This window comes from Meles meles, chromosome 7, assembly GCF_922984935.1.
Source record: "Meles meles chromosome 7, mMelMel3.1 paternal haplotype, whole genome shotgun sequence".
NCBI classification, from domain to species: domain Eukaryota; kingdom Metazoa; phylum Chordata; class Mammalia; order Carnivora; family Mustelidae; genus Meles; species Meles meles.
In genome coordinates, this window is record NC_060072.1 from 131,519,921 (window position 1) to 131,547,606 (window position 27,686).

The following is a 27,686-nucleotide window of genomic DNA, read 5'->3' on the forward strand; positions in this document are numbered from 1 at the left end:
TTCTGTTTACAGTCCTTCAGTGGCTTCCTGTTGTCTCTAAATTTTTAACGTATTGGCTTTTAATGTTCTTCATCTGATTCCTGCTTATTTTTTAGCCTCATTCTTGTGTGAGCTACAGATGGTATTTACAGGTTCTTATATTTCTTCTCAAAACACCCTTCTACACCTCCTTTAGAAATTAATTTTAAAGGCATCCATCTTGTTCAGTAAGTTTTTTGACCCTCATCCTCTCACCCCAGGTCTGGGTTAGATACCCCTTTTTATGTGCTTGGGGGCCGCTAAGGATGTCTCTATCCTATCACTTTTCACAGTCTTTTGTAATAGTCTGTCTTTTCCACTAAGCTTCTTGAAGGCAGAGACCACATATCTGGAATGGCTTTGCATCTCCAGGGCTTAGAGTAATGTCTGATGAACAGTAAGCTCTCAGATGTTTGCAGAATGGATACATTTATTGAGTGAATAAATTTTCTTTTTTTTCTGGAGAAATTATAGATATAAAAAGGATCTTACGACCCTCAATTATTTGTAAGGCCTTTAAAAATGTCCCAGTTCCTTTATTTCCTTGTTTGAAGATTATGGGTGATTTTATTATGAATCAATAACATTTATGTTGTTTAGAAAAAAGTAAATTATACTATTAACAAATAATTATTGTTGCCTCCAAGGGCTATGCTTTCTCAAACTTTATTATTATTTTTTATAGCAACCCACTTAGGTTCATTTTTTTCTTGCTTTCCTCTTGTTATGATGTTCAGGTCTTAGGATCTTATTGTCTCCCACCCTCCCAGGAGCCTTGGTTTATATCAAGATTTCTCAGTTTCCACACTATTGACACTATGAACCAGATAATTCTCAGTTGTGAGGAGCTGTCATGTGCATTTTAAGATGTTTAGCATCATCCCAGGCCTCTACTGCTGTGCGTCAGTTGTGCCCCTTAGTTTTGACAACTAAAAATGTCTTCAGACATTGTCACATGTCTCAGTGGAACAGGATCACCCCTGATTGAGAACCCTACTGGTCTCTAGATCTTCCCATCTCTCACTTTAATCCTCAAAGAACTTCTCCTCTGTGGAGCATGTGAGCATTGCCTCCCATCTTTATTAACAAAACAAACAACTCATGGGGGTAGGGGTAACTCCTCTTTCCTCTTAACTTTTTTTTTTTTTTAAAGATTTTATTTATTTATCTGACAGAGATCACAAGTAGGCAGAGAGGCAGGCAGAGAGAGAGGAGGAAGCAGGCTCCCCGCTGAGCAGAGAGCCCGATGCGGGGCTCCATCCCAGGACCCTGGGATCATGACCTGAGCCGAAGGCAGAGGCTTCAACCCACTGAGCCACCCAGGCGCCCCTCCTCTTAACTTTTATTCATCATCTCTGTCCTTCCTCTTCCCATCCATTTTTCAGAGTGAATTCTTTCACTCTTTTCTCCATTTCTTTCTTGCTTATAACTCCATGGTGCCTCTGAAAATACTTTCAAGCCTTGCATCCTCTTGAGTTCCTGGTAGTGAATGTTACCACCACCTAATAGTCCATGTTGTCATTGTCTCTTAATCCTCTGTCCTCCTCCATCCCTACCCCTACTCATCCACCCCATTCAGTCATTAAGTCTGTTCATTCTACCTTTGGAATATCTCTAGAATCTACTTACTGGTCTTTGAATCTCAAGTACTCTTCCATTTTATTTTCTACATTGTAACCTGGGTGACCTTTCTGAAACAGACTCTTCCCCTTTCAGACCTTCTTAATCATGAGTTCCGGGGCTCCAGTATCTGCATTTTGAAAAGCTTACCAGGTGATTTTAACACAACTCTAATTGTGTCATTCTCCAATTTAGGAAATATTTCTTTGCCTTTAGGAATTCCTAAAACTCTTACTATTATTTTTACAAGGCGCTTCTTGATGTGATCCCAGTCTGTTAGCAAAGCCATTTTTGTTACAAAAAATGACTTAGGTTCTTTTAAAAAGGTGTTTTGTGACAAGTCAGTATTTAGTCATTTAGTTATTGATACATTATTTATGACTGCCAATAAAATTTATCATTGAGGGGAGGGATCAGGAGGAAATGTGGGTATTCTAACTTAATGATTAATATTATGTGTCTGTGACAGATTTGGCGGCTAAGTTTTAAAATGTTTAAATGATTTTTTTTTTCTTGCAGGTATTTATAACAGCAATGATGTAGCAGTATCATTTCCAAATGTAGTATCGGGCTCAGGATCTAGTACTCCTGTCTCCAGTTCCCATTTACCTCAGCAGTCTTCTGGGCATTTGCAGCAAGTGGGAGCTCTCTCCCCATCAGCAGTGTCATCTGCAGCCCCTGCTGTTGCTACAACTCAGGTACGTTGTGAAAATGTTATGAAGTAACCTATAGGCGGATCTGTCATTTTTTGAAGTTAGTTTGATTGGAGAAGAAAGAAATTAAATAGGGCTTCCTATAGGAATTTATGAAATCCCTCCATTTGTTGCGACATGTAAATTAGTAATATGGTGCAAACTTTTATTCTTTTTAAAAAGTAGGACTTAGTGGGGTGACTGGTTGGCTCATTGTAGATCATGTGACTCTTCTCAGGGTTGTGGGTTTGAGCCCCAAATTGGGTATAGAAATTACTTAAAAATAAAATCTTTAGGACTTAGAAAATATGATCCAATTTTGGACTTGGAAAATATGATTCCAATTTTGGAATGTTTTAAACATTCCTTTTACAATTTTAAAAATCACAGAAATAACATTATTATTTATTAAAAACTGGCATTAGAGAATAATGGGATAAAGAGTGATTGATTCCTTTAGTACTGTATTGTTTTCCTCCTAGTGGGAGAGAAAGAATGTACATAAATATTGTAAATAAGTGACTGTGCTGCATTTGTGCATTTAACCCTTTCCTTTACTTTAAACCTATAAAGTTACTAGTCTTCAGGAATCCTTTAAAAGCAAGAGTCCATTCAGAAAAATCGTAATCTTGCATTATACAAACACGACAGTAAAAAGGCAGAGTTGCACACGCGTGTGCGCGCACACACACACACACATACACACACTTTGCCAAAGGTAATAATTTAAAATTCCTTCAGTATGTATTTTTTATTTGTTTAGAATTCCTTATAACTTTACTTTAATTTTATCCAAAGCTCTAGTAATAACCATCTTAGTGTTTGGAGAAAATTTTTAAGATTTTATTTATGTATTTATTTTAGAGAGAGGGAGGGAGCATGCAAACAGTGGGAGGAAGAGAGACAGGCAAACTCCACACTGAGCACAGAGCCTGCTGGGGGTGGGGGGAGGGGTCCGGGTCTCCATCTCACTACCCATGAGATCATGACCTGAACTGGAATCCAGGGTCAGATGCATAACAGACTTAGCCACTCAGGTACCCCAGGAGAAATTTATAGCAAAGACAAATATCTAATTACAATTAGTTAAATAGGTTGTAAGTTGCTGTACATTTATGCTTTATGTATGTGTTCATGATTTGCATTGTATAGGCTTTTAGAACATATGTACACTTTCTAGTATTTTCTGTAAGCTGTACATCAAAGCATAGCATTAGTTATTTTTAAATATGTAATGGTGCAGTGCAAACAGTCACCATTATAATTAGGTTAGGTATTGGAATAAACAACAGACAGTTCGGCATAGAAAACCAATGGCATGATTAGTGGTATCATGTTTGAAAATGAAAGTTAACTATGTGGTGAACCTCTCAACCTGAATCAGGGGAGTTTGACTAATTTAGAAGAATTTTTTGTAGCTCATTTCACTAGCCTTGGTGAGGTAGCCAGCATACCAGGGGTGTGGGGTTAGAGAGGGTGAAAGGATAAATGAGAGAATGGTTCTTGCAAATAGTTTCATCTCTTTTAATTAAGTGTAGCCATATGCTGTTGATAGCTTTCTGTCTTTGGACAAAGTCTCACATGAACATTTTCAGTGTGCATTTTTCTTTTCTTTCTTTATAAAAATCTGTTTTAATTACTCTCTGGTTAATTCCAGGCTGAATTAAGCAAAAATCTCATTTCTTCTCATTCATTATGTTTGTGGTTTTGGGGGTTGGCATTAGGGAGGTAGATGGGGGAAGTGGTGGTAAAGAGAAATTTATAGCTAGAGGGAAAATTCCACTTAACATATGACTCAACTGAAGAACAAAGAAATCTTAGTTGCAAGTAATCCAGGATTCAGTCCAATTAAAATCCTTACTGTTTATCCTCTTTCCATGTTTCAGTAAGATGGGTCTCTTACAAATATGATCATCTAGTTAGACTCAAATGCTGCATGCTGAGACAACTGCATCTATGATTCTGTCTAGCAGTAAATGCTTTCTGCCTTCAAGCTGAAGCTTATTTAGCCTGGCTTATCTGGTGCTGCTGTAGCAACCATCAGTCTCCAGGCAACTGAGGCACGTTGACCTCTCAGTTGAACTGAGTGCAGAACTACTTCAATTTAGCTGCCTGAGACAATAGTATTGGTATTGAATGTGCAAAATGTGAATTTTCTAGGCAATGTGCAAGGGAAACGATACAAAAATATTTAGAATAAAATGAATATTTAGATAGGATTCTTAAAATTGTGATGTACTTGGTAATTGAATCTTCTCTTCAAAATGACAAGTTTATTTCTGTTTAACTTTCATATAGGCCCTGTTTGTTTTCAGATTGCACAAGTCATTGTGTTTAGGTAATAGGGTTTCTTTATAGGTAGTTGATTAGCAATGCTATAAGTGGGTTAATTCAAATTACCAGTATTTAAAATGTAATTATAGATGTCTTGTTACAGTTATTAAAAAAACCATCACACTGGCAAGCAAATATTTTAAAAAACATAAATCAGAGAATGGAAATGTTAAATTTGAATAATGTTTTGTCTCCCTTACTTCCCCCAAAACTTAGCAAAAGTAGAGTAGTTTTTAGTGACTGGCTTGGTGCCAGCAGGATGAAAATCCAGAGGTCATTCTTGATCTTTCTGGCCTAGATTTTTTTAAGTAAGATAGACAGGCCTCTTGTTTGGCTTATTTGCTGTCTTAAGAATTGTTCCCTGGAAAGTGGTCAGGGAGGTAAGATCAGGAAGAGCTTAATAGAAATTAAAAACTGAGAACAGAATTGTGCTTTTAATGGGGGAAAAAGGAGACACATGTAAAATTGTAGGGAAAAAATTGATGCTTAGCAGCCCTAATTTTGAAAGGAAAAAAAAAACCTTTAAAAAATGTTTGATAACCTAGTTTTATATTCTTCAGTGTTAAATCCTTTTGTTTTATTTGATATATTTGTTTTTAGAATAATTATTCTCTCACAGATAACAGCGATGGAGTTAATAGTTTCTTAACATTGTTAGTAGAACTACTGTCCATGTGTTTGTTTGTTTGTTTGTTTTTAAATGATGTGCTCTGCCCTTGCATCATAATTAGAGGTATAAATTAGTTTCTGTAGGTGTGTCACTAATTTTTCATTTTGCCTTTCAAGTTCCACTCTGTCTCCTAGTTCTACATTCATTCCGTTTGTCTTTTGGGAAATTTCAAGTGCTTTTGTTTGAAAAATGATTCCCTTAATAGAAAAACTTAAAACTGAATGTAGTGAAAATGTTGTGTGTTACATTATTTTCTGCATTCTGCGTTTTGCTTTTGGATACAGTCTTCATGTAGGTAATCTGCTTCCTTGTTTACTCTGTGTTACTATTATAAAAAATAAATTTAAAAATAAATGAAGGAACTTTAAAAATTTATGTGATATTTAGTAATTGCAGATTTCAAGTATTTTTAATGTACAGTTAATGACTAACGTTTTGCACATTTCTGTGAAACTTTTACTTCAGTCAGCTTTGACTACTTCATTTTCCAGCATGATAACTTTGGGGTGTGTGCCTGTTGGGAGTTGTCTTAGATGGAGTAGTCCTCAATTTCCTTTTGGATGATGTCTGCACTTCCATTCTGTTTGAGAAAATGTTTCAATTTCCCAGGTAGATGGACCTGACTTCAAAGGATTCTGACTTGATTGGTCAGAATGAAAGTTTCATCTTTTATGTTTTAAGTAATTTCATAATGACTTGTAATTTCAAGGACGTTAACATTCTGAGCTAAATAAGTTTGTGTAAGTGCTTTGTGATCAAGAGGTTAACTATGCAACATCACTTGTCTCGTAAGTAAGTGGTGAAACTAAGTTTGGAAACAAGGCAGTCTGACTCTGGAGTCTGATCTCTGGTCTACTAATCATTACCATAAAAATGAATTTCCCAATGATGTGCTTCTCTTTGAAAAACATTGGTAGGAATTTTACTGTGTCCATTTGTGTGACACAATGCTAAATAGAAATTTGAGTCATAAATCTTGTTTCGCAGGAGCTTTGCTGCTTACTACTGTGGCTGTAGACAGGTCTTTTTAATTTGTGGGTGTCAGTGTTTTTCGTATGTAAAACCAAATACTTCAAATACCTGTCCTACCTGCTATGAAGACCCCTATGTTACGAAGTTTAAATGAGAGTAAGTACTTTGTAGACCATAAAGTACTTCGGGTTTAATAGTTATTATACTGATGTTAAAGTTATTATAGGACTCAGTTTTAGCTGTTACAGAAACCGCCGTTTACCAGTAAGATAAATTGTACAGAGCACTTTGCTTACTAAAAATAGTATTAAAAATTTTTCTGTTAAAATACATAATTCCATGTTAACATAGATATGTGAATTTTAGCTATTTTAGGCTCAGCTTTTGACTGAGGTCTTTCCAGTTCTTAAGTTATTTCAATAGCTGCTTTGGCCCTAGGGGACTTAATTTTTTCTGCAAAAGATGGGTGATATATTGATTAGGTATTAACCAATTAGGAAACCTGCTTAGAATTGGTTGGTTATTCTATACAGTCCTGTTGTCCAATCATGAGCGTTCAGTGATGGTTTAACAACAATTTAATCCCTCCCACTACTTTATAGAAACTCAATTGTGAAGCATTTCAGCATTAGCCTAAACAATGGTTTTGAATACGTTAAGCTCCTAACAATTAGGGAGCAGTTTGGGGCATTGAATAATGTGGAATGATGCAATTGAACCTGACAGCTTTAACAGTCAGCCTACTCATGGGACCTGAAAGTTGTTCACACTTGGTTTCATCTCTCATCACACGCTGAGTATTAAAGCCTTACTGGTGGGAGCTGACACAGAAATGGGGTCTGTTATCAGAATATGTTTCATAGTGCAAAGTTTGAATTGAGTTGGAGAATATATGAAACTTTCTATTGTTCTCTAATTTTTCCTGGAAACTTTTCTAGTCCAGTTGTACTTGCAAATTGAAAAAATATATAAATTATCATTAAAATATTTGTATCCCTACAATATATATTCAATATTGCTATGTTGTTATAGAATACATAGATTAAAATATCATTGCATAATGAGACATGTATACTATCTAGTTTTTCTTAAGGAAGTAGGTTTTAATCTTTGAAATATAGGTGTGTTAATATCAATATAATCAATAGATGATATTCTCTAATAAGGTTGATAGAAAATACGGAAGTCATAATAGCATATGAAAATAATTTTTAAAATAAGCTAAAATATGAATGCTTACCCTGTAGAAAGAATTCCTTATGAGCCCTATATACTAGCTCAGTTAATTCTTGCAGTATTCTTATGAGATAGGTGCTATTATTAGTTCTATTTTTACCCATGGAAATTGAAGACAGAGAGGGCTAGCACCTTGCCCAAGGTGAGAAAGCTTGATTTATGGCAGCTATAGTGATGATGAAAAGTTTTCTCTTCTAAGAATATATATGAAACTGAAAATTTTAAAAGTAATACTCAGTGAGTCTGACAAGATTTTGGAAGAATGTATTTTTAAGTCATTATGTCAGGATTGGAATGCCTAAAGCACCTCTACTGTGTTTTAGAGTTTGATTGACTTCAGTGTTTATTGACAGGTTAACTGTGCATTTAAAAAATGCTTGCGAGGGGGGTGCCTGGGTGGCTCAGTGGTTTAAGCCTCTGCCTTCGGCTCAGGTCATGATCTCAGAGTCCTGGGATCGAGCCCCGCATCGGGCTCTCTGCTCAGTGGGGATCCTGTTTCTCCCTCTCTCTCTGCCTGCCTCTCTGCCTACTTGTGATGTCTCTCTCTCTCTGTCAAATAAATAAATAAAATATTAAAAAAAAAATGCTTGTGAGAGGCGCCTGGGTGGCTCAGTGGGTTGCCTCTGCCTTCGGCTCAGGTCATGATCCCAGGATCCAGGGATCGAGCCCCGCATTGGGTTCTCTGCTTAGCAGGGAGCCTGCTTCTCCCTCTCTCTCCCTGCCTCTCTGCCTATTTGTGATCTCTGTCTGTCAAATAAATAAATAAAATCTTAAAAAAAAAAAAATGCTTGCTATAGGGGCGCCTGGGTGGCTCAATCGGTTAAGTGTCTGCCTTCAGCTAGGATCATGTTCTTGGTGTCCTGGGATCAAGCCCCACATCAAGCCCCACATCAGGCTCTCTGCTCATCAGGGAATCTGCTCCCCCCTCTCTCTCTGCCTGCCTCTCTGCCTACTTGTGATCTCTCACTCTCTGTCAAATAAATAAATTAAATCTTTAAGAAAAAAAAAATGCTTGCTATAACCCCCTCCCTGTATGAAGGAAGGTATGAAGTTTCATATCTACCTCTAGATGATGTATTTCTGTGATACTTTACAAAGGTGAAGTTTTTATAGGTTCTGTTCTCTCAAACTTAATTTTTGTTGTTTATTCTTTACTATTCTTCCTTTACCAACATTAGGGAGGGAAAAAATCCTAAACGAAAACGTCCACTTTTAAGTCTGATACTCAACTCAGTCAGCTTTAGCCTACCTTTTTGCCTCCACAACTAACTGGGGCCAAGTGCCTAGGAATTTGGTCGAGTTACTCTACAGCTGGAGTTCTTTTAAAAGCTTCTCTGTGTAGCTCAGTGGGATAAGCCTCTGCCTTCAGCTCAGGTCATGGTCTCAGGGTCCTGGGATCGAGCGGTCTCAGGGTCCTGGGATCGAGCCCCGCATCTGGCTCTCTTCTCCACTCACTGGGGAGCCTGCTTCCCCCTCCCTCTGCCTGCCTCTCTGCCTACTTGTGCTCTCTCTCTCTCTCTCTGTCAAATAAATAATAAAAAGATAATAATAAAAAAAACTTCTATGGTCATAAGCAGACATTTGGAATATAGGACTGAACTGTTATCAATGGGAAATTTAAAGCTGAAATGTCATTTTAATCTTGTTAATATTTTAATATGGTTTGTGAATCTACTTAGGAGACACAAAATTTCTTTGATTTGCTTTGAATTTAAATATATTGTGTTTTAGCATAATAATTATTCTAAATTTGCTTAGGGTTGTTTGACTCAGGCACCTAAGCATTTTTTTCTCCCAAAGTGGCTTAAATTTACCTCAATAATTATTCAATTTATTATTAATCTACTTGCTTTTGGGTCCATCTTGTAAAATAATTATCGTTCTCTTTTACTAAAGTATTAAAGTAAATGTTGTTTTTAACATCTTTTTTTTTTTTAAAGATTTTACTTATTTATTTGACAGACAGAGATCACAAGTAGGCAGAGAGGCAGGGGGGAAAGCAGGCTCCCTGCTGAGCAGAGAGCCCAATGCGGGGCTTGATCCCAGGACCCTAGGATCATGACCTGAGCAGAAGGCAGAGGCTTTAACCTACTGAGCCACCCAGGTGCCCCTGTTTTTAACATCTTGAGTGGAAGTGGTTCCTTTCAATTATTAATCTTGAGAAGGGAACAAAAACGTCTAAGATACGTATTGGAAGTTAAAGCAGAAGTTTATTATAGCAATATGTACTTACAATATTTCTTAAATATTTTTATCTTTATCCAACCTAACACCTGTTTTCATGTGTTGAGTAGATGATATGATTTCAGTGGGACACAATTAAGTAACAAGTTTGTTTTTAAGATTTTATTTTTATTTATTTGAGAGAGAAAGTGTAAGCAGGGGAAGGCAGAGGGAGAAGCAGACTCCCCGCTGAGCTAGGAGCCTGACTTGGAGCTCAATCCCAGGATCCTGAGATCATGATCTGAGCCGACGTCACATGCTTAACCAAATGAGCTGCCTAGATGCCCCATAGTCTTTTTTTTTTTTTAAAGTTCTTATTCTAAATTATAGAAGTATATAGAAAAGTTGGAGAAGTAGTAGCGTTCACATGTATCCTGGATATCCTTCACTCAGTCTCCCCAGAGTTAACAACTCATATTCTTAATAGTGCTAGGAGATTCAAGGAGGATCTCTGCCCCCCTTAGTAGCCATTCTCCTTACCTGGGCAAGATAAAATTCAAGTGTCCTAAGGTGGGTACTTCTCTGCAAAAAGAATCTTTTATACCAGGTCTTCTGGAGCCTACTTATGGTGTATTAGTCATTGGCTTTCAGTGCACTTTTAAAAATTTATTTCCCAAGTGTGTGTGTATATTGTTTCCTTTATTCCAGATTTCTCTTACAATGAGAGCCTTCAGTGACCTCTGTGCTTCTTAACCAGTGTTTCTTTAGATTCACATGGAATTCCTTCTATCCCCTAGAATCTTAGTGCTTTCACTTATTAAAGACAGGAATTTTGGGGTCTACAAAATGTCTGACATTTTGTGTATGCTTTCCTCAGTAAGTCACCCTCCCCACCCCATTGTCCCATACTCTTTTCTTCATTGCATCTAAGTAGTTGTAAATTTTTCACTGAACTGATGCGGGTGTCTTGGCCCTGAGGTGACAACAGAGGTATCATGGGCTCCCAACATTAAACATTATAAACATCATTTCAGAAGTATTGACTAAGCAGTGTCAGACATTTGTGGATTCTTTAGTAACTCATGTTACCAGTTAAAGTGAGGTTAAGGACTTGAGTTTTAATGTTTAATGCTTTAAAAGTTTTACTACACCATGAAATGCTACCTGATAAAATTAATAACTTTTAACCTCTTTCCAGAGTTTCTGGTTTCAATAAATGCAATAATTTCTTAAAAACTAACTACTGATAATTTTTACTCATTCAGGAATTTGAGTAATTGGCCATTTAGGATAATGAAGACTGCATTCCCATTTTAGGTTTTTATTTTATTATTAATTTTATTTTTGCCTGGCACCTGTATAAAATATAGACTTTTGTTTTTTGGAAATATGCTAAAGATGATTTATCTTCTTCTTGATGATAGTCATTATGCAAATCAGTTATTATGTAGTACTGCTTCGCATTTTGATCTTTTAGTATGGTGGGCTAATTTGTGATAGAGTAACTAAGATAATTTAAAGACTACATCAAAAAATGTGAAACTGATAAGGATAAATAGAAAGCCCTTGCAGAAACCGCTCTTGCTGAAAAAGTGTTTTTCTGAGGAGTAGGATTTTTTCTTTCTTATCAAGAGACTAAGACAGCTCATAAAACTGATAATTGGAACTAAAAAAGTGGTCCAACTGGTGTAATACTAGTTATGTTTCAACCATTATAGATGACTGCATGAAAAAGGAGAGTCAGAAGGCTAAGGTACAGATGCTAAGGCATTTAGCGCTCCGTGTTCTTTGAGCACGACCTCAGCAGCACTCTGGAATGTGCTCTCACTCTTGGCCGTATTTTTCTCTCTTTTCTCATACTGTTAGCTGTTGATTCCTGCTGCCAACAAATGTCTCAAGAGCTGACTTTTCTTCCTCTTTCTAATTAATTTTCTGCTTCTAATCTTTTATATGCTTACTTGATCTTTGTAGAATTATATCTAGAGTAAGAGCAAATTGGGTCTGCAAAGGATATTTTTAAGTACATGGTACCTGAGATGTTTACACATGGGACTGGTAACATCTGGTCTTTCTGTTTGTCTGTTTGGTGATTTTTCTTACCCTAGGTTATTTAATGAATAGCCAAAATTTCCAGGTAGTTGACTTCTGGAGATGTAAAAAAATCTTAAGTATATTTCCATTTATGAATTAAGTATGCTATGCTTTTTTAGTGTGCTATACTACTAAATACATGGTAAATGTCTAGTGTGATCTTGAGGTTAAAATTATGCCTTACCTTTTACTGAGGGCTAAGTGATTGTTAAACAAGACTTTATAGTATAAACTTACTGAGTTTCTATACACATCTTTAATAAGAGGAAAAATGAAACCGAAAATTGACTAATTAAACTTAGACATGGAAGAATGAACTAGAAAATACACCCTTTCAAACAATGGAAAACAAGGGCAGGATTCTGCATCACAGACTATTTCTGTGAATTGTAAAGTCCAATTTTCATGCCCAGTAAGTATAATGTCAGGGTCTGAGTCTTTCCAGAAACACAGTTTATTCTCTGTATTATTTTGCTCGTTATAGCCACTGTGTTGTCTTGGTCTCCTGTGTGCAAGTGTACAGGTTGGAGTGTCCCCTGTCTTTTGTTTTGCTGTTATTCAGCTTCTTTATATTAGAAGTGCTTCAATCCTTGGAAATTATTTTCCACAGTTCTCTTCTGAAATAACTGTACAGTGATTCCGTTTTTATAAAACTTAAGTTTGATTTCATTCATGAAAAAGAATACGAAGTCTACTTTAAAAATTTGTGGTTCTGTTAAATCTGAAAAGTATTTCAGGCTAATAATAACTTTCTTTGAGAAACAGTATTTTGTGTACAAGAGATTTGCTCCCAAAATGCCACATTTTAAGGTTATAATATTCTTAGAAAGTGGGAGAAAGTATTCACATCAAAGAAGGCATTTTTATTACATTGGATTACGCAAGACTTTGGCCAGCCTCCTTAGCTTCATCTGTTTAAGGGTTCATTTTCACTTGTTTGGCACAAGTCCCAGTAGAGGCCTTCAGAATTGTGGTTAGCAACATGAATGAATTACAAACTTTGGACCAGCTCTCCAGTTAGTGGAGCTGGCTTCCTGCCAAAAAGACAGTGCCTTATATGGGGTCAGGGCAAAGCTGTGATTCGTTGAGCTCTGCATTGTATAGAAAACATACTTGTGATGCCTGTTTGCTTTCTTTTAAAATAAAAACAAAACAAAACAGAAAAAGCAGCAGGCTTCCAAGTCTATCAAAATAGGAAGTAACAGAATAGTGTGCAGGTTTTACTAATGACAGAGTTAAGCAATGGAAATATTGCTCTTTGTAGTTAAAATACTAGAAGTAGAAATTGGACCTTTTGACCTCCTTCACCAGCCTGTGATGTAAGAGACTGAGGCATTTGTTAGACATCTGTTGTCTACCTGCCCTTATTTTGTAAATGGTTTAATAAGATTAAATAGTCATATGGTCACGTGGTAACCATGCCATTGGGTTTTGTTAGTGACTAGATACTTTGAAATTAAAGCAAGAATAACCTTGTGCCAGTCTTTATGTTTTTAATTTGGAATTATGTAACTTCAAAAATTGAAGTGTTGGAGTGATAAAACAAGAATGAAACCTGCTCTTCAGAAAGTTAGGAATGTTTGCATATATTCTTAGGTTGGCAAAAATAGTTACTAGGTCTGTTAGAGGAAAAATATGAAGAGATTTTCAAATACAATTCATTTATCTTTGTAATTCTTTTCATTTAGGCAAATACACTGTCTGGATCTTCTCTTAGTCAGGCACCATCTCATATGTATGGCAGTAGATTAAATCCAAGTTCATCAATGGCAGCTCTTATAGTTCAGTCTGAAAACAATCAAACAGGTAGGTTTTCAAGAATTTCTAAATTCTCCCCCAATGTAATTTCCCCTCACCCCCACCATTGGCTCATTTTTATTTGAAAAGTCTAAAGGTGTGGTTAATATAGGATTGTGCTGCCCCCCCCCACCGCCCCCCCACCACAGTTGGAAGTAAATAGTGTGCTGTGCTACAAAACAGTGATGTGCTTTTTTACCGTCTGAAATGTAAATGTTTAAGCAGAGCCATCAGCAGGCAGGAATGCAACAATGTCTCCTGTGACTTTTGTGATTGATGTGTTCAGTTCTCAGTTCTGTGCAATGAAAGTAACATAACACTAGGCTTTTCTGTGAATAGCCTAAACCTTTATTTGCATAATTCATGAAATTGCATTACACAAACTTGGTTTAAAAAAATCCTGTTAGAGAATTTCTACAGTGTTTAGTAATCCTGTGAATTTTTACCAGTTGACATTTTGTAGCATTTGCCTCTTGTACTGTTTTAATGAGCCACTGGATTTGCTTTGTTTCATTCCATCCTTAAGGATTTGTTGACATGTCCAAGTAGTCATGCCTCTTTGGGGGAAGGGAATGGGTTTAGCAGTTCACCAAGAATGGATCAGTCATGTCTTTACCCTTTAAGGGTCAGAGGTTACCTGCCTTAGAATAAGGGGAGGACAACCTTGAAAGAGGCCAGATAGGGTGATTTTAGAAGGAACTGACTGTAGGAGAAATACAAGTTACTTTTCAAGCAGAGATATTCGGTGTTACCTGAGAATTATTTTGAAGAAATTATTTTTTTCCCTTTTAAGTACAGACTATTCCTACTTATTTTTATCAACTTAAATTTTTGGTGTTCGATTTTATTCTTGGTGTGAGGATCCATGTAATATATGTAATTTTAGTTACGGTGTGTGGCTCTGTGTAAGACATTATGCATTTTATGACTTGTCTTGGGATGCAAAGTGTTAAAAAATACAAAGCATAAGGATTTGCTGTGATAAGCATACAGATTAGCTGTCCACAGCTGTGATTCATTACTTTAACCGTAGAAATTAAAAGTGGCTGAGGGGAGGGTACTGCAAATGCATACCACGCTTCTGTGCTGTAAAATTGAAAGGAATGAAAGAACAGAACATAATCCATGGCCTTCTACACCCACAAAAACATGTAGAGACAACGCCTTACATGCCACAGTTCAGCAGTTCTGAACTAGCAACATACTAGATCTTCTACTTTCGTAGTAACTGCAAAGATAGTGGTAAAGGTTTTATGTATGTTTTAGGAAAAATCAGGGCAAGAGCTTAAAACCTCTTATCTAGTGAGAGTCACTTTATCAGCTATGAAATATTTACACTGCAGATCAAGATCTTGGAGACAATAGCCGCAGCCTTGTTGGCAGAGGAAGCTCACCCCGAGGAAGTCTCTCACCACGGTAAGCATTATTTACTCTGCCCAGTATAGGCAAAGGAAACATTTCGAGATTTGGGAACTTCTTTATCTCGAATCAGAGCGTACAGTTGTGAAGCTGTAAAAGCATTCTGTAGATAAGAAGCATGTCTGGACTGTCAAGAAAAATGATTCTAAATTAATTTGAATATTAAACACATGGTTAGATTTCTAAGCTTTTCAGAAGACATCCCTTTTCTTAGATTTCCAGTGAGTTTCAACTCTCTTGTTTTTATCATTTGTATATTTAGCTGCTGGTACTATTAAATACATTAATTTGGCTAATTCTTTTTGGTCATGAAGTAGTCTTTAAACCTCTTAAAGGTGGAATACTCAAGACTTTCAACTTTGGGTTCCAGTTTTAGCTCTGTCGTGGGCAATGCACTTAACCCTTTGATCTCTAGTTCCTAGTTCTTGGGGCTCATTTGTAAAAATCCCTCTGTTCTTGGGGTACCTGGTTGGCTTAGTCAGAAGAGCATTCAGCTCTTGATGTTGGGGTTGTAAGTTTGAGTTCCAATTAGGTGTGGAGTTTACTAAGAAAAAAATAAACTTTTGAAAAAAAACTCTCTAGCTCCTAAAATTGTTTGAATCTAACTATAACAGATTATTACATTATTCTGTGAATTGGCCGTAAATACTATTAGGATAGAATTTAGGTATCTTATGTAATGTATGTAAGGTTATTCTGTTAGCAGAATTCTTACCAGAGTTCTACGTGAAGGGTTGAATTTCTCTGACAGTCTAAGTGCCCACATCTTCTGTTCTCAGTGGGGAGTATGGCAGAAGGGAATGTTGTATCGATTTATAGAAAACAATGGAACTTTAGGCGGTGGCTCTCTTTTTATTAATTGTCTTCTAATTTCAACATCTATACCTTCTTCCAGTTTGTTTTCTCTCTGCTCTTTGATTTTGTAAACTCTGCCTCAAGCATGGTTAGACTAGGTGAGAATGGAGAACAGGAGGTAAAAGCCCATTCTAGAGTCTTTTTTCCACTGTGAGAAATGAACATTTTTCAACTGTGGGAACTCAAAAAGTCTGTTAAAAATTAAGATTTTTATGCAAGGATACCATTAATATCTGTTGTTATATTGCTCACATATTGGTAATGTCTTAAGGAACATCTTTATCATTCATTACATTGGTTCAGTAACCTCTAATTTTGGTATTTTCTAGTGGTACATCCAGTAGTGTCTTTTCCTATAACATTTCTGGGTGACCTAAAAGTAGTATTATTTTTCCTAATTGATTTCTGGAGGAAATGAAATATTCCTTCTTTTCCAACTAGGAATCTGAAGTACACACTGATTAACATCAACTGATCTATAATTTTATGCTATGATTATTTCTGTACTATTTTATTCTTTTCATAGAAGAAAACTAATGGACTTTTGCTCATATGTTTAGTGGAGGAAGCATTTCTGTATTCCCCTCTTAAACTTAAGATATCATAGGAGCTACCCAGAAATTTTGCAAGATCCCTCAGTGTTACTTTGCTTAGCATAGTCCTTAGTTTTTCATTAGGTAAATGGATAAAACATTTAAAGCAATAAATTTTACCAAATTATTTTTAGCATATATTTCCAACTTTATATTACCCTTTAAAAATCAGCCTGAAAGGTAATAACCTAAATTATCTTGGCATAATGTACTATTTGGAGAGGGATGGTCAGCTGTATGGAGCACGTGATGTTTACTTGAGGAATAAAAAAACCTCATTTGTTTAACTTGTTGTTGAAGGAGATTTAGTAGAGAAGCACACTGAGGCAGTGGCAGAACACTAGTGGGCTGTTAGAACACCTGAGCTGCGTCCAGCTCTGCCCAGCAGTGTATCTTTGCACAAGTCACTAAAACCTCATCTGTTTTCCTCATATGGAAATGGAACCAATAACCAGGTTTTGACTTCTCATGAGGCTGTTTACGAAGATCATATGAGATAATTAATTATATGGAAACACATTGGAAAGCCTAAAGCCCTTTACTAATGTACTATGTTAGCATGGAGGCTGGAGAGCAGAAATGGCCACATTTACGAATTTAAAACAAAGGATGAGAGAACATTACATGTTCATCTCAATATAAGTAATACTTGTTTTGGAAGACTTAAGTTATTGCCACTTGAAGAACAGATCCAAGGCATTTTAGAAAAATTTGTATAGAGGGTTCAAATAAAAATTACTTTAATCTTGCTAATGTTCCTTAATCCTGTCAATACTAGAAAATCTGTATTTTTGACTTTATAACAAAAGGGTACTTCAATATTATTAAAAATTTCTTTTTACTAATACTTGAGATTCTGTTGGTTGTAAAATAAAATGCCTTCTACATTATTATAATTGCACAGTTTTACTCTTGGTATTTTGTGTATTAAAGCAGAATGGTGGAACTCATCTCTTCTGGCTATTTATTTTCAAGTTTTCTAATACTGTCTTTCCCCCTTTTATCTAAAGCTATATCAGGTTCTTTTACAGCCTATTTCAGAGATTATTGAGGGGGTTGTTTTTATTTTCTAGTGGTTTTAATTACCGAGAATAGCTAGCTATTCCCCTGATTTTATAATTTGGGGAGGAAGAATGGTAATTACTCAATTTTAGGGTGGATTATGGTTTTATCATTCTTCAGTGTAGGCAGCCTGGAGTTAGAAGACTTTACAGGGAAAGGGTCAGCATAAGGTGAGAAATGTGAATGTACTCTCTTTCTGTTTAAACTGAGAATTAATATTTTCAACAGATCTCCTGTAAGCAGCTTACAAATTCGCTATGATCAACCAGTCAACAGCAGTTTGGAAAATCTGCCTCCAGTAGCAGCCAGCATAGAACAGCTTTTGGAGAGGCAGTGGAGTGAAGGACAGCAGTTCTTATTAGAACAGGGTACTCCCAGTGACAGTAAGTATTCTTTTCATGTCTTTAAAAGATGGATGGACAGACAGACAGATAGATAGATGCAGTAGTCACATTTCATCAATAGTAGTGAAATTATGAAATGTGTTTTATATAATATGGCAAGAAAGTGTACTGTAGTGTTTTAATAGAACAGATTCTACGATTTTACCACTGGTCTTATATTTACCTGTTACTAACGCTAGGGTCTAGGGCAAGTTCCCTAATGTGTACATTATCTCCCATTTGTATAGTGGGAATAATAATATACCTATAGCACAGTGTTGTTTTGGATATTAAATGGCATAAAAACTGTGAAGAGCATTGCCTAGCTGCTCACAGTACACTTATCTGTTCAGTGGTTATTCTTACTGTTTTGAATTATTTTAATATTGGTACTTTGTTCTTACGAATTTTTAAACTTTTTAAAAAATTATTTATTTATTTGACAGAGAGAGAGAGAGGGAACACAAGCAGGGGAGTGGGAGAGGGACAAGCAGGCGTCCCGCTGAACATGGAGCCCAGTGTGGGGCTTGATACCAGGACCCCAGGATCAGACCTGAGCCAAAGGCAGATGCCTAACAACAGCCACCCAGGCGACTGCCCCTGTTCTTACCAATTTTTAAATTTTACTAAAATACATGAGTCATATCTTCTCTTAGCTTAATTGAAGAAAACTTGGCTTACCTTTGGAGAATTCATTTAAAAAAATTGCATTTAGTCAGGAGTGCCTGGGTGGCTCACTCGGTTGAGTGTCCCACTCTTGGTTTCAAGTCAGGTCGTGATCCTCAAGGTCGTGATGTCAAGCCCCACGTCAGACTCCTCGCTCATTGGTGATTCTGCTTAAGATTCTCTTTCCCTCTCCCTCTGCTCCTTCTCCCTGCACCTAGAAGTAGTTTTGAAAATGTAAAAATAAAAACGTATATAGTCAAGTATGCCAACCGTCTTCTTAATTTATTAATTTAGATGAAAAAGAATAAGAATTGCTAATTTATACATATTTAGTATTTTTCAATGTTAATATTAGGATGATGGTTGAAAAATGCCAAAAAGAGCAAAGTTACTCTAAGTGGCAATGAGCTGGGGAAGTGGCCTCATGTTAAAGGATATATGTTTTGGGGGGATAAAATGGGCAGTTTTTATCATTTTGGGATATAGGCTTTTATTGCTTTATTGTATCAAAACAAAAATTTTTGTTGTTAGTAGACAAGTGCTGTAAATTGGTATTTTAGGGGTTTTTTTTGGTGTGTTTTGTTTTGTTTTATGAATGGTGCCTTGCTGGAAAAATGCTAATTGTGAGGAAATTCATGCCAGGATAATCCTTTAAACATGATAGCTGGAGGACAGGTTTAGCTTCATCTTATTGCATCTCATTTTGGGTACACTGAGGGTTTCTGTGTAGCATCTTGAAGAGGAGGGGATAAAAGTTAAATCCTTGGGAAATGACCATATATGTCTGTACCATCTCCCTTGTGTCTTTTGAAGGCCCTTAGGGCATGTTAAACAAATACAACTTTTTAATATGTGTACGTAGAACTTTTAAAGTGTCCATCACCCTGGCAGAACTATTTAGTGTTGTCAGTTGAGAAGTCCCGAGTTGTGGAAGGAACTGAAACTGTATTTGAGGTGATGAGGCAGGACAGAAACTGCCTGGTTACAGATGATCGGTTCTCTGGGAGCCCAGCGTGGGTGCTGTGGTGCGCGCACACTGCTCCCTGCTGGGCGATATGCGGATCCGCAGGCCGGGCGGCGGCAGGGCGGCGGGGCTGGGCGGCCTCTCACCCCTCTAGGGAGGCACGCTTAGCTTGACCAGGCAGCACAAATAACTCTTTATTGTGGGAAAGGATATTGGTATGACTCGTCCCCATTTTAAATATGATTTTAACGAAAACTGATGGCAGGCACTTTGAATTTTTAATTAGGTTTTTATTTTGGTGAAAATAAAATGTCATCATTTTTCTTTGAGAATGAAAAGTACCTAGACCAGATGGGTGGGTTTTTTGATATGTGGCAACAAAGTTTCCAGAAGGTACATCTAGGACCAGTATCCCTTTATACTTATATATACATAAAATATTGTGGTATATTTGTATAACATATAAATTTAGAAACTAAACCTAGTGATTTGAAAATGCTTTATAGAATTTCTACTCTCCTATTTAACTTATTTTTAAAGTTACTGACACTTAGGTCTGTAAAATACGTAGTCGTGTGTAGGAACTTATCTTTATTAAAACCATGCAAATGTTTGCTAGTTTTGGGAATGCTGAAGTCATTACACCAACTTCAAGTTGAAAATCGGAGATTGGAAGAGCAGATTAAAAACTTGACAGCCAAAAAGGAACGTCTTCAGTTATTGAATGCACAGCTCTCAGTGCCTTTTCCAACAATAACAACAAATCCTAGTCCATCTCATCAAATGCATGCATTTTCAGCACAGAATGGTAAGTATGAAAGTATTTATTGCATATCTAATGAAAGTAGGATAGACTTTTAGGATCTTTCTCATAATAAGTGAATAATAACTAGTTACCAGTTACATAAAGATGTTAGAAAAGGAATGATAGGTTATTTTCAAAGAACATGAAGAATCTGTCACGTGATCAGCTTGAATTTGCTCTAACTTGTTTAGTACGTAATTTAACTATAATAGTTATTTAAATGTATAATGATCTCTTTATTGATTTAAAGCCATGGTATTCAATAGAGTTATAGATTTTTCCCTTTAAACTGGTATTAAGCATAGCAAGACTTAATATTTAAGTGTTTTTAATGTGGGCTTCAGGATAAGCTTTTAGATAAGCCTTTAATCTTACACAAAATGTAATTTAACAGGGTAAATAGGTTTCTTTTTGCCTTTTATTATTCTAGCTCCTACCACTGATTCCTTGAACAGCAGTAAGAGCCCTCATCTAGGAAACAGCTTTTTACCTGATAATTCTCTTCCTGTATTAAATCAGGTAATTTTGGTGTGGTTAGTTTCATTTCTGTGTTTTTCTTACGAACAGTAGTATACCAATTAAATGGTTTAAGATGATTTTAAACAGTTTTGCTATGTTCTGACTTAAGTTTCTGTTCTTTCTTACATTAGGACTTAACCTCCAGTGGACAAAGCACCAGCAGCTCTTCTGCTCTTTCTACTCCCCCTCCTGCTGGGCAGAGTCCAGCGCAGCAGGGCTCGGGTGTTAGTGGAGTGCAGCAGGTCAATGGTGTGACGGTGGGGGCACTGGCTAGCGGAATGCAGACTGTAACATCCACCATTCCTGCAGTGCCTGCAGTGGGTGGAATAATTGGAGCTTTGCCAGGTAACCAACTGGCAATTAATGGCATTGTAGGAGCTTTAAATGGGGTTATTCAGACCCCTGTCACAATATCCCAGAACCCTACCCCCCTCACCCATACAACTGTACCACCTAATGCAACACATCCAATGCCAGCTACACTGACGAACAGGTAAGAAACTCACTAAATCTCTTTTGGGTTCTTGAGTGCAACAGAGTACCAGTATTGTCCATGCTTTCAGATTGGGGTTTTTTAATGTGCTTCTTGTAGATGTAATCAACAAGAAATGAAAACTAGCAAACTTTTAGATTAAGTGTATTACTTTGAGAGCCATTTATGTTTGAAATTTACCTAATTCAAATTAAAACAAAGCTAAATCACTTTTAGTAATAAAGCATTAAATGTATTCTGTGCTAAAAATTTCATTCTTGATCTGTTACCTCCCCTTGTATATTATCTTCATGTATCCTACATTTTGAAGAAAAAGAATATTGTAATGAGGATCACATATGAGTGAATATTGATTTCTCAGAATTCAGCTATGCAGTTCTGCTAATTTTATAATTAAGGATTTTGATACAGGAATCAGTGCCTATATCAAATGATCTTGAATTTCCTGTGAGTGAAATTGTTTCATGGTACTGGACTTTCATTTGACTGTTTATTCAAAATAAGGGGATTAAAGCCATGTTGTTACTGGACATACATTTGAGGAATAAATTGTTTTAAATGGATTTGCAATGGACACTAGTAAACTATTTTTCTGGCTCCCTTTTCTTTGGTGTTTAATTTTACTCTCCATTGGGACCATTAAAAAAAGGTTAGGTCAAGTCAATTAGTAGTTGGGATTTTTCCTTGTTTTATATACGTGTTATTTAGTGTGGGTTAAATTATCCTTGAATAATTAAAAATTATGTGCGTGTTATAAACACATTTAAATTTCTATTCCATGAAGTACTGAGTGCCTTCTTGGTTTATAATAAAAAGGAAAATAAAACATTTCTTGACAATGTGAATTCTTATTTACCTGTATACACAGAGAGAGAGAAAAAAGAAATTTGTATGTGATTGTTATCAGAATGTATTATATTTAAAGATTTGACTTGTTAACTCATTAAACACCAAACTGAAAAGTTGTCTTTCATTTTACATTTTAAAAAACATTAACAGTATATAGGAGAAAGTAAGAATTTTATCGTTTTTCAGTGCCTCAGGACTAGGATTACTTTCTGACCAGCAAAGACAAATATTTCTTCACCAACAGCAATTTCAGCAGTTGTTAAATTCTCAACAGCTCACGCCAGTAAGTTCTTCCTTTTGATAATATTTGATTTTTGTTAGGAGCAAGTGTTCTAAGCTGTAATAGACATTCAGCATGGGTATAGACTTAACCCACTTTGTGAAATAGCATTACTGGATGCGTAACCCCCAGAATAGTTTGTCTTGCCATTTGGTATAGTCCACAATACCTGTAGTGACATTATATTGATTGATTTACCAGTATTAGAACATGTACTGTGGTACTCTTTTAGACTCTGGTAATGTGATGATGAGTTAAGACTTTGTATTTTCATGGGGTTTCATTCTGACTGTGGAGGTGGACAATAAGCATATGTATGATTTTGGTAGTGATCGGCACTGAGAAGAAAAATGAGGGAAAGTAAAGGGATAAAGGAACAGTGGGACGAGGGCCTAATTTTAGATAGCGGAGTCTTGTCTCATTGAGTAGGTGACTTTTGAGCATAGACCTGAATAAAAGTTGAAGGAACATGAATTTTTGACACGGGGGAATGGAAGATAGCAGTGGAAAAGACCACATGTGTTTATGTTTTGAGGACTAGAAAGACGGCTGGCATGACTGCAGAATAAGAGAGAGGCTGGTGCAGAGGAGAGAAAGTCCCCGGTGGGCCTTGTTTGGCTGTCTGTGGCAGGAAATTTAGATTTTGAGTATGATACGATGCCATTGGTGATTTTTTAAAAAAACTTTTGTGAAAACTTTCAAATGTATCAAAATAGTATATAGTATATTATTTTAAATAATTATCTCAACTTTAAAAATTTTGTTTCATATCCTGACTTTTTCTTTCAGGATTATTTTAAAGAATTAATTGGAAGATTTGAACAGAATAGGGACATATAACAATTCCCATTTTTTAAAGATTAGTAGTCATTGTGCGAAAAATTGTATGTGTTGGGAGGGGAGATAGTAGCAAAAGGAGAAGGAGGGAGGCTCTTAGAGTAGTCCAGGTAGGAGATGTGGTTTCCAAAATAGCAGGATAAATGTGGGGGAAAACCATCTGGTATTGTGTATTTTGAAGATAAAACCAACAAGACTTGTTTGTCAGACATTCAAGGTAAGGAAGAGTTCTAAACAATGGGATGTTGCAGTTTACTGAGATTTGGAAGACCTGGAGGAACAGCCGGTTTTGGAGACAGACATACTAAGTTGGAGATGTCTATTTAGGTGTTTAAGTAGGATGTGGACTGGACAGTTGTGTGAGTCTGGATCCAGGGAAAGGTTGCAGTTGGAAATAACAAATTTGGGGGCATTGCTGCATATATGATACTTAGATTTACAAGGTTTTATGAGATCCGTAGGGAATGAGGACTGATATCTGAGGACTGAGCCCTGGCTATCCTGGAAGAGGAGCATAATCTAGTAAAGGATGTAGGGAAAAGTGACCAGTGAGTTAAGAGAACTGAGAACTGGTGTCCTTGGGTCTGTGTGAGAAAATGTATCTACAAAGGAAGGACTTGGCTGTGTAAAAATACTTCTGGGAGGACAAGTAAATTGACTGTTGGATTTGGCTGCATGGAGGTTTTGACAATTGTGGTGAGAAGTAAAAACCTCCTCAAATGGTTCCAAAGAAAATGGCAGGAGGGGAAGTGAAGATGGAGTGTTGGCAGCTCCAGACACTTCACTCTAAAAAAGCAGAGGAGTGAGCAGCTAATGGAAGAAAGACATGGTCTGAGGGGGATGTTTCTTGTTCATTTTGAATATGACAGCACATGTATATGTTGATGGGAACAGGGGAGAGGAAGGATAACAGAGCAGCAAAGTACTTCATAGGGGACGGAAAGGGAGGGGAGTGGAGAGCAGCATTCCACTGCATGAAGAGGGCAGGCAGAACAGCTGTCAGAGGGCTTTTATGACTGGAGGCTAAGGAAACCCACTTTTAAGGTTTTTAATTTTCAAAATTAGAGTTAAAGGGATCAGGGGCACCTGGGTGGCTCAGTTGGTTAAGCGTCTGCCTTCGGCTTAGGTTATCCCAGAGTCCTGGGATTGAGGCCCATATTCCTGCTCAGTTGGGAATCTACTTTCCCTCTCCTGTCCGTCCCCTGCTTGTGCTATCTCTCAAATAATAAATAAAATCTTAAAAAAAAAAAATTAAATTAAGCATCAGCTGGGGGAAATAAGGATATTGGTGGTCAGAGGAGAGAAGCAAATGTGGTATAGGTATCTTGGAAGAGAGAGGAAGAATTGACTAAGTGTGTGGTGGGGGAGGGGCGCCTGGCTGGCTCATTTGGTGGAGTGTGCACCTCTTGGGGTTGTAAGTTCAGGCCCCATGTTGGGCATAGAGATTTACTTAAAAATAAAATCTTAAAAAAAATACTGAAAGTGTGTGGCTCACATGCAGAGATATTCTGGCCCACGTTGTGTGGTCATAAACTTAAAGCCAGATGGGTTGATGTATTTGTGCAACTATCTCCAGCTCCATTTCCCTAGCATACTTCACTGAGTTAGACTGTTCAGAGAATGCACTATTTAATTAGCTCAGAGTTTCAGCCTTTGTAATTTCTTTCTAAGTATCTGCTCAGGGTGCCTGGCTGGCTTAGTTGGTGGAGTGTGGGACTCCTGATCTTGGGGTTGTGAGGTGCAGCCCCATGTTGGGTGCAGAGATTACTTAAAAAAAATCTTTAGGGCGCCTGGGTGGCTCAGTTGGTTTAAGCGTCTGCCTTCAGCTCAGGTCATGATCCCGGGATTCTGGGATTGAGTCCCGGATTGGGCTCCCTGCTCAGTGGGAACCTGCTCCCCCCCCCCCCCCCCCCCGAACCACTTCCCCCTGCTCTCTCTCTCATTCTCTCTGTAGGTCTCTCCCTCAGTCTCTCTCAATAAATGAATGAATGAATGAATGAATAAATAAATAATCTTTTAAAAAATTCAAAAAATTTTTATAAATAAAATATTTCTTTCCATTTTTTTACTTTAGTCAAAAATATATTGAAAATACTTGGTTTTTTTTTTAGATTTTATTTATTTACTTGATAGAGAGAGAGATCACAAGTAGGCAGAGAGGCAGGCAGAGAGAGAGGAGGAAGCAGGCTCCCTACGGAGCAGAGAGCCCGATGCGGGGCTCGATCCCAGGACCCTGAGATCATGACCTGAGCCGAAGGCAGCGGCTTAATCCACTGAGCCACCCAGGTGCCCCGAAAATACTTGTTTTGATCGTGGATCATCATTTTCACTGTTACTGTTCTTACAGTGGTGTAAAGATAGCTTGTATATAAATTCTTTAATGCTTGCACTAAAATGTGATCTTGTTTTCTTAATTCTCATCTTAATATGAAATACTAAAATATGGTTTATTTGGGGTCCTTCCTCTAAAACAAGATTATTATTAGTAATAGTACATATAGATGACTCGTTTCTTTTGTTTTTTTTAAAGGTTTTATTTATTCGACACAGAGATAGAGAGGACAAGTAGGCAGAGCAGCAGGCTGAGGGAGAGGCAGAAGCAGGCTCTCTGCTGAGCAGGGAGCCCAACATGGGGCTCTATCCCAGGACCCTGGGATCATGACCCGAGCCGAAGGCAGCCGTTTAACCGACTGAGCCACTCCAGCGCCCCTGATAACTCATTTCTAGAACATGATTCATTAAGGAGGTTTTAGCACACACATTGTTGCTCAGAGACAAGAACTGAGGTGGTTTAAATTCTATCTTTCCTTTGTCAGCCAAGATTGTGGGGTGAAGTTTGTTCGTTTACAAGCGGCACATTTTCTTCTGAGGCATCCTGACTTCTCTCATCTTAAGAAAAATTCATGCTCGACCCTCCTCCCCCCACCAACTGCTGCCCTGTTTTCTGCTTGCTGTCTCCTCCCAGATGGCCTTCATTCTGCTAACCAGTCAGTGGACAGTTGTCCTTCTTCTTCCTTGATCTGGCAACAACATTTGACAGAGTTGATCACTCCCTCCTCCTTGAAACACTTTCTTCCCTTAGCTTTCAGGAGCCCACATTACCGCTGTGTTATTCCTGCCCAACCATTCATTCCTCTCTTCACCTCAGCCTCTCACTTTCAGAGTAACCTAGAATTTCAATGATCTCCTCTAGTCACAGAGCTTCAAATGCCGTTCTCCAGTCCAGTGTTAAATACATGTGGATGTTACATCTTCAGGCCAGCCCCTTTCTGGAATTTCAGACTTCTGTATCCAACTGCTTTCTTGATATCCACTAGGGAGTTTTGAAATAGACATTTCAAGCATAGTATGTCCAAAACTGAACTGCTGATCTGTCACAAACCTGCTCCACACATAGTTTTGCCTACCTCAGCCAAAAGGAACACCGATTTGTAGTTGCTCAAGCCCAAAACCTCGCAGTCATACTTCACTCTCGTCTGATGCCTCCCATTGAATCCATCAAGTCCTGAGTCAGATTGTGTCACTCCTTGGCTTAGAACCTTCCCCTTCTTTCCTATATCACTTTGAGTAAAAGCCATAGTGTTCTTGGTCCACCACCGTGAGGCCCACATTCTCCCCTTGTCTCCTCCTTGTTCAGTTGTCTCCTCCTTGTTCAGTTGTCCCCAGCCTGCCCCTGATCTCCTTGCTAGTCCTCAGTCACACTGGGGATGTGCTCCCACATAGCCCCTTAGCCCTGGATGTTCCTTCTTCCTAGAAATCCCCTCCCTTTCTCCATATCCACATAGTGAATTCCCTCCTTGCCTCCAAGTCTTTGTCCAGTTGAGAACCACCCTGACCTATTTGAGATTTCCACCCCCCAATACTGTCTCCCACACATTCTTGTTTACCCTGATCCTTACCAATAATCGTATCTTTTTTTTTTTTTTTTAGATTTTTTTATTTATTTGACAGAGATCACAAATAGGCAGAGAGGCAGGCAGAGACAGAGGGGGAAGCAGGCTCCCCCCCGAGCAGAGAGCCCAATACGGGGCTCGATCTCAGGACCCTGAGATCATGACCTGAGCCGAAGGCAGAGGCATAACCCACTGAGCCACCCAGGCACCCCCAATAATCGTATCTTAATATTTTGTTGGTCTCTCTCCGCCTCAGGCTGAGCCACAGAAGGGTGGAGATGCCCCCCCCCCCCCATATGTCTCAGGACAGTGCCTGACACATAGAGTAAACGCTCAAGAAATCACATACATACTTGCTGCAAAGAATAATCTCGTAACTATACCAAGGGCGTACTCTCTGTTGGCATGAATGAGAACTTTAAAAGTTACTTTTTTGTTCCCAGAATTGGGAATGAGAATGGCGCACATTCTAAAG

The 27,686-nt window shown here is 37.6% G+C and overlaps 1 protein-coding gene across 11 annotated transcripts in view; it reads left to right on the forward strand.

Moving 5' to 3' along the window:
* Window positions 1–27,686, forward strand: part of MLLT10 (MLLT10 histone lysine methyltransferase DOT1L cofactor) — a 244,978-nt gene that overhangs the window by 212,318 nt on the left and 4,974 nt on the right. For all 11 annotated transcript variants that reach the window (XM_046010903.1, XM_046010902.1, XM_046010901.1 and 8 more), the window contains 8 exons: window positions 2,158–2,336; window positions 13,485–13,602; window positions 14,937–15,009; window positions 17,751–17,905; window positions 20,155–20,343; window positions 20,771–20,859; window positions 20,991–21,352; window positions 22,388–22,484. In XM_046010903.1, coding sequence (XP_045866859.1) covers window positions 2,158–2,336; window positions 13,485–13,602; window positions 14,937–15,009; window positions 17,751–17,905; window positions 20,155–20,343; window positions 20,771–20,859; window positions 20,991–21,352; window positions 22,388–22,484 — 1,262 coding nt within the window. The remainder of the gene's footprint in view (window positions 1–2,157; window positions 2,337–13,484; window positions 13,603–14,936; window positions 15,010–17,750; window positions 17,906–20,154; window positions 20,344–20,770; window positions 20,860–20,990; window positions 21,353–22,387; window positions 22,485–27,686) is intronic.